This window comes from Aotus nancymaae, unplaced genomic scaffold (assembly GCF_030222135.1).
Source record: "Aotus nancymaae isolate 86718 unplaced genomic scaffold, 86718_ANA_hifiasm-v0.15.2.pri h1tg000006l, whole genome shotgun sequence".
In the NCBI taxonomy this organism is placed as follows: Eukaryota; Metazoa; Chordata; class Mammalia; order Primates; family Aotidae; genus Aotus; species Aotus nancymaae.
This window is the reverse complement of record NW_026988417.1, coordinates 58890907-58899012: the sequence shown is the minus strand read 5'-3', so window position 1 is coordinate 58899012 and position 8106 is coordinate 58890907. Positions and strand designations below refer to the sequence as shown.

At 30.2% G+C, this 8106-nt stretch overlaps 1 protein-coding gene across 2 annotated transcripts in view; it reads left to right on the top strand.

Moving 5' to 3' along the window:
- The first annotated feature begins 2818 nt into the window (after nucleotides 1–2818).
- Nucleotides 2819–8106, top strand: part of TECRL (trans-2,3-enoyl-CoA reductase like) — a 101995-nt gene continuing 96707 nt past the window's right edge. The window contains exon 1 of one of the 2 annotated variants that reach the window (XM_021666297.2): nucleotides 2819–3280. In XM_021666297.2, coding sequence (XP_021521972.1) covers nucleotides 3047–3280 — 234 coding nt within the window. In that variant the 5' untranslated portion in view covers nucleotides 2819–3046. The remainder of the gene's footprint in view (nucleotides 3281–8106) is intronic. The other variant, XM_021666296.2, reaches the window with a different exon arrangement.

Below are 8106 nucleotides of genomic sequence, written 5' to 3'. Positions count from 1 at the left end.
ATTTTGGTGGGTAGATTATTTTGGAATGATTTTACCAGACCTGAGAAAAAAGTAGAAATATTTATATATTCATCACCCAACTTCTCCTAATTTTAACATGTTGCATAACCATAGTAGATTTACCATAATTCAGAATTAACATTGATACAATACAGTTCATTAAAATACAGATGTTATATTTATTTCAACATATTTTCCCACTAACATTCTTTTTTGGTTCCAGAAAACAATCCTGGATAGCACATCGAATGTTCCAGTAGTGTCCTCGTGTAGGCTTTCTGATCTGTCACAGTATCAATTTTTCTCAATTTTTCTCAATTTTTTATTCTGTTGACACTTTTGAATAGTATTGGTTAGGTATTTTGTAGAATGTCCCACAATTTGTCCTTAATGTGTTCTTATAGTTGGATTAAGATAATGAGCTTTGGAAGAATATTTCAGGAGTGAAGCATTCTTCTCCTTTCATGACATAATGGGTACGTGAATAGAAACATGACTTTTCACAGTGATAGTAGACTTGGTCAGGTGGTTAAGATGCTATCTACTTTCTGGATTTCTACTCTATAAGGAGTGTCTGTTTTTTCCTTTTCTTTCATTATTTTTTGTAAATGTTTCACTAATTGAAACTCACACTCAAGGAGACAGTATATAAAAAAAAATTTGGAAGTCTTGTGTAAGGAAAACTTTTTATGGATTCTTGTTTATTCATTTATTTATTACTTATTTAATCATTTATTTATACAGGTATAAACTCCTGGGTATATTGTTTTTTGGATTTAGATCCATTATTGTTAGTACTTGTTCTGTTGCTGGAATTATTCAAACTCTGGCTATGAGGATTCAGATTGGCTTCTGAATTATTTTGACTATTTCTTTTTCTTTCTTTCTTTCTTTCTTTTTTTTTTTCCTTGACACCGAGTCTAGATTTATCACCCAGGCTGGAGCGCAGTGACACAATCTCAGCTCACTGCAACCTCTGCCTCCCAGGTTCAAACAATTTTCCTGCCTCAGTCTTCCGAACAGCTGAGACTACAGGCACCTGCCACCATGCCTGGCTAATTTTTGTATTTTTAGTAGAGACCGGGTTTCACTATGTTGGCCAGGTTGGTCTTGAACTCCCAACCTCATGATCCACCAACATTGGCCTCCCAAAATGCTGGGATTACAGGTGTGAACCACTGCACCTGGTCAATTATTCTTTTTTTTTAAATAAAAAATATATCTGGAGAAAAATTATATGAATCATGTTTAGGTTATTTCACTATAATGCAATAATTTATCACCACATCATTCTACCTACAAATTCAAATTACACTTTTTGGTCATTAATTAATTTAATACATGTTTACTGATCACCTACTCTATGTTAGAAACTGTTCTAAGTGCTGTAAATAGTTTAGGGGATGCGGTCAGAGATATCATAGGGTGCTGGGTGATGCACAACCTTGCAAACCTTTGCAAAAATCTTCAGCTTTTTTTTTCTTTTTTTTTTTTTTTTTTTCAGAAATTAGAAAGCCCTTGCAGTGTGTTAAACAGATTAAGTTACCCACTTTATATAGAGCCAGATCACTCTAGCTGCTGTGTTAAAAATAGACTATTGATTGACTGGTGTTGGGATAGGAAGAGCAGTTTGGATATGCAATTCAGGTGAGATTCATGCTCGGATTGTAACTGTGGGGATGGTGAACAGATTGTGTCGTGGATCTCTGGTGGATTAGATGTGACGTGTGGGAGAAACTGAGAAATTAAAGATGATTCCATGTTTGAACAACTAGATAAACTTGCACAATGTGTGCCTGCATATGTGTGTAAAAACACACACATCACTATATTTTATATTTTTGAAATATAAAATATTGAATGTAATGTAATATGTAAAATATTAAGTGTGAACATAATAACTGAACAGTATAAAATGAATCTCTAGGGCATAATGTGTAATAAAATTATAAATGAATATATTATTTTAGTTGTTTATAAAGATTAGCCTTATGTAGATAACAGGTTTCCTCCTCTATGTTTTTTGTCATTTTTCTTTTCATGTTTTCATTGAAAACTACAATCCAGAATATTTTCCATCAATATAATTTTGAATCAGTGATAATATATTTCAACTTTTTTTCAGTTTTTTCTTCACCACATTTACATATCTCAGAAGACTAGGAGTCTTTCTAAAAGCTCTTTGCCACAATGTTTGTCACATGTCACTGTTCATTCTGAGGCTATCTATCTGCATTTTCTATAACATAGTGTTGTGGAAAATGTGATGCTTACTACTGATTTTATATATCAATTCAATAGTATTCCAAAGATATACAATGTTAAAATAATGTTTACTTCTTTTCCCCAGGTTACAAAATTGTTCTTTACAAATTATAATCTCACAGTTTGCTCTTTTTATTCTTTATATACAGTGAAGAATTTACTATTTTATATTGTGTAACAGTTATTTTAAGTTAGTTGAGATTTATTAGTACTGATAAAAATAGATTTTTCGTTTTAGAATTCTTTAAGTGCACATGCACATGTAAAATATTTATATATAAAACACATATAAACATATATATGCCACTTATCTTTACCTAGACAACATTTTTCAAATGTTATATAATAATGTACTAGGACTTTTGAAAATTTAACTTTAAGATAGCACTTTGCTGATGTTAAATACATCTCAATGTGAATGTGTGTGTGTGGCTTTGAAGGTTAGTGCATCCAGAATTCAGAGATAATGAAAATGCTCTGTCTATTCTTGCTTTGGAATTTCAGATAAGAGTACTCATATTACAAAGCAGAGATAAAAGGAGAAAGCAAGGAATAATTCAATTGCTGGTAAAGTAATACTTTATACAGCAAATCATAATAGGGTGTTATATATAGAAATAAGATCGTCATTGTTTTCAAGCCTGCTAAATTAAACTGAACTCTTGGAATGGCATACCATTTGACCTTTCGAAGATTCTCCAGCAGTATTTAACCAGTGCAAAAGGAACACACTTGCAATTGTCTACTTTTGACATGACAGATCCTCCTGTTAGTTCACACAATGTTCAGAAGGCAGAAGTCCCATGCTTCAGAACGCAAGAAAGAATTATTTTCCCAAGGAGCTACACGGTTCACACTGAAGAATGATATGAGAAATTTTCACTTTTTGTCAAGACTTGTACTCTCAGCGGGCCCTCTAAAACCAACTCCAGCAGTCAAACATTCAAAAAAAATTCACTTTGAGATTGAAATACTTGATGCTCAAACAAAGAAACAGATATGTATTCTGGATAAGGTGAGTTTTAAAAATGCATTTATTTGTTTCTTTTCTATCCCAAATATTATTGATTGTTTGATTAAATCCTAACATGCCTGTTCTAAAAACATTCCTGACTTTTAACCTTAATTTTGTGGTAAACAGGATGCGTACTTTATGCATTGTTTTAATAGAAGATGTTCAGTGCATTTCGCACACTCAAATTAATTACATCATACCTAATAATGAGGTATTGTCATTGATATGTCAATAGTATGATGTCATTGACCATTGTCCACAGGGAAAATTACAAATGCTTAACTTTTTTCATACATGAAATATGTCTCTAGGTTTTTGTCTTTGTGTAGTTCAATGTATATGCAAATTATCATAGAGTTTGATTAGCGTCTATAGAAAATAGTAAGCCAAAGTTGCAGCAGTTGTTAGAAGTAATATGTAATATATATGAAAAAATTAATCATTTAAACATTATTTTGAATTGATTTTTTTAAATGAATTTTTTTTAAAAAGTGACCACCACACTTTTTATGAAAGTTTACTTGCTTCAAAAATAATATTTAAGTTCATGAAAATAATGTTTTGAAATGTTATTCATCCAAATCCATTTTCATAGATGTGGTACTAAAGAATGAGAAAATAAATTCTTAGGTTAGAAAACTAAATTATGAATATATGCTTATATATTAGATAACATATGCATAAATAATATTCCAAGCATTTTCAGTTTTTAATAAGTTTGAAAAGTACTATTAATTTAACTTAATATGAGAAAGACACATTTGTATAGGTAATAAAATAGAGCTTGATCTTGTTTTACAAAAATATTGAATACATTTTTGTTGCTTTGTTCTAAAAATAAAATGCAATAACTTATTCCATTTAAGCTTGCTCTAGCTAGGTCTTTAGGAAAAAGGAAAAGAGAAGAAATTGTTTAGTCCTTTTGTTAATAATAGTCAAGTAAATAATATATAATTTATTATTCAGTAATTATAACACTATGAGCAGTTTATAAATTGAGTTATATCAACTTTAATTCATAGAAGGAAAAGAAATATTAAGACCTTTTATAAGTTCATACAGGTCGTGAATGGCACTTAAAGATCCAAAACCATTTCTATGCAGTTTTAAATTATATGCTTTTTCTATAGTTCTACTGAGGCCATATGTAAGCAATGAATATTTATTATATAAAATATAATTTTGATATATTAGTTTCAGAACCGGTATAATTTACTTTTAGTATCAAGGTAAAGTTTTGGGATTTTTTAATATACAGGAACAAGAAAAAGTTTTTTAAAAAAGTATCCTTCAGATGTCGATAACGTTTGTAATACTCCACTATGAAAAACACAAAACTTACAAGAAAAACACAGTTAAATCCAAGGACACAATGCAACAAATGGAATGAAAACCAAATAAATCAAGGATTTCCAAAGACTAGGATTCTAAAATGACAATAGTTATTGTGTCCTTTCTGACATGTGTCCAGACCCTGACAGGCAATCCACCTTAAAGTAATGGAAAAGTAACGAATTCCTAATTATTTGCCTCATACAAGATAATTTTTTATTATTGAGATTTTAGTTGAAGGTAAGACAAGGATTTTTACATTTTTAGGTGTTAATTACATTGCAAAAAAAATTAAACATTTAGACGAAATGGAATTTACACATTCATTATTTAGAGAAATAATTTTGCATGAACTGTGATAGTCCTGGCATTTGCATCTCAAGTGGCAGATCTTTATAGAAACTTAGCAGGCTACATAGGGGATTAACACTGGATTGTCATTATCCTTTATTGCACAATCAACCCTACTTAATGTGCAATTTACTGCATTCTAATTTTTGACTTCTGCGTAGAACTGGATCTTGGTTTTAGTTTTGTAAATTGATAAACTGTTTCAGAATAGTACTGAGGCACTTAAGAGAAAAAAAGTCTTTTAGATAAATTTTATTTTACTTTTTTGATTAGTGGTTTCTAACATTTTGCATTTGTAAACATAAAAAAGACTGATTTTTAAAATTATTGTTCCTGATGTTATTTTTCTTAGACAAATTAACAACTGTATAGTAAGATCACATTAAATGCCCTTCACTGTATCTGGCTTTACCCAGTGTAAGAAAGATATGTTGCTTATAAGTTAGTTACTGTCTTTCAATACTTACTATACTGTAAAGCAGTACAAATTACATATAATCTACTTTGGAAGTAAGCATATTTGTACTCAGTCCCTGTTACATCGTTTATATCTTTCAAGGATTAAGAAAGACACTGACTTGCTAATCTCCAAGACCTCTATTTAGAATATGGGCTAATAAAATCGTATCAATAAAGTTAATAAAGTTTACATTGGAAACGTATAGTAAAGTAGGGATAATCTATGTAACATGCTTAGAATAGTGCCTTGACCACAATATGGACAAAATTATTATTTTATTTTTAATAATCATGTGGAGAAAGTAATGTACATGAAAATATAACAATGATAAATGCTGAGCCTTTTGATAACTGGCTCAGAATTTAAATTTGACTTCTTAATATTTAATTATTATTTGACATGATTTGTTATAATGCTTAGGATAGATATAATATTTTTCAAATGTCTTAAATGGGATGTATTATCTTAGTAATATATGTCCTAACAGAAACTTTGTTTAATGTCTATCACTCAAAATTTAAAATGGACAAAATGTGGACTCAAAATTGCATCAGATAAAAGTTTTGAGGAAGTGAATATATTTATCATGTTCTTTTATGTATATATATATTTTTTTTATTGTGTTTTAGGTTTTGAGGTACATGTGAAGAACATGCAAGATAGTTGCATAGGTACATACATGGCAATTTTGCACATTTCTCTCATTACTTTCCTCAGGTGTTCATATTATCAGCTTTCATTTACCTCTTCTCACTGTATCCTAATTTCAATTTATTTGGAAACTTGTTTTCATCACTTCTCAAAATCTGAACTTACTGAGGTCACCAGTGAGGCACAGCAAATACTTTGCTAAATACAGAGGTCTATTTTCATGCCTTAACTTACTGGGTATATCAACAACATTTTCTACTGTTAATTGCCTCCTCTTTAACTAGCATTTGTTATTTGAATTCCAGGATAATATACACATTTTTATCCAACTTCATTGGCTTTTCTCTTTCTTTATTGTTGATTCTTCATCTGACTTACTAGATATGGACTTTCAAGAACCCAGTCATCACAACTTCTCCTCCTCTGCAACAATTTACTTTATTGAGTCTCATAATTAAAAAAAAATCTTTCTAGTGATGACTCATAAATATATACTGTAACCTATTCTTTTCCTTGGACTGTAAATCTATATATCTGTATACTGATTGAATCTATCGAGCTATCTGGATGTTTACCAGCATCTCAAACTTAATATCTCTAAAACAGACCACTTGGTCTTCTCCCAAACTTCTTTCACAGAGCTACTTAAGCCAATGAGTGACAACGACATCCTTCAAATAGCTCAGGCCGAACACTTGAGAAATCATGACTTGTCTCTTAATCTCACACCTCACATACAATCCATCTTCTTGGCAATAGCTTCAAAGTATATCACCCCTTCTACTTCTAGCACTCCCGAATCTTCCCCCTATTTGTGTCTTTGTCACTTTCAATATATCCCCTGCATATCAACAAGAACTAGCCTGTTAAATCCTGGCAGATAATATCATTCACTCCTCAAAACTAGTCAATGCTTTTCTTCAGGTTTTGACTGTTGAAATTCTAGGAGGGTTTTCCTGACTAAGAGAGTAAAGCCAGCCAACATTTTTTATTACGCTTCCTTGTTTTATTTCTTTACTAGACTTATTGCCATCTAACCTACTATTTATTTATTTTTCTTCATTTAGTTCATTATTTGGCCTACTCTTAGAATATCAGCACAAAAATATCATTTTTTTTGTTTATAATACACTATTGTATTTTCAGCATTAAGAGCAATACTTGACACAAAGAAAGTGTTTAACCAATATGTCTTGAATAAATGCACTCCTGTTCAAGGAATTTGTGAATTGACACAAAATTCACATTCAGTAGTGATAGTTTTGAGACGGAGGAGTATAATATTTGAAAATAAGTTTTATTATTTTCTAAATCAAATCAAATTATTAGAGCATACATTCATGCATTCACAGAAAAAGACATTTTCTCAAATCATTTTACCAAATGCTCAAATTCTCTCCGGCTTACCCTGAAAACAAATATATATAATTTACTTTGTGTTAGTGTATAATTTGTTATTAGACAATCATGTTCTGATGACAATTTTAAGAAGATTTTCCTAAAGCAGGTAGGGATATTTATTTAGCTAATTTAGTTAGTTTTCATGAATCATGACTAATCATGGATAACAAAATGGAGAGCCAATTTAAAATAATTGTTAAGTACCATTTTCAAATATTTGTAGGAACATTAAATATATGAGATTGTAGGAAAAATAAATTTTAAAAATATAACAGTGAATAATTTCCAGTTGCTGCCTACTGTTGTCTCATTTCGGTCTTGTAAAATATCAGAAGCTTATCTACTGCTAAGTCAATGATTCAATAGCATGCAAGAACTCTAAGAGCCTCAGCTGATAAATGGTAAATGTTTCCAATATCATCTTATTTTATTTTATTCAATCTTTTCTTCAAGTAACTTGACCTCAAGAGCCCTCTTTCTCCTATTGTTTCATTTTTTTTCTTTTTGTCAAAAGTCTCAAAGGCTTTTAAAATATTGCTTATGTATAAAATAAAGAATTCAATAATTTTCTAATTCTTCTAATAGTAAAAATAAGAATTATCACCAGAAAACAGTAGAAAAGATTACATGG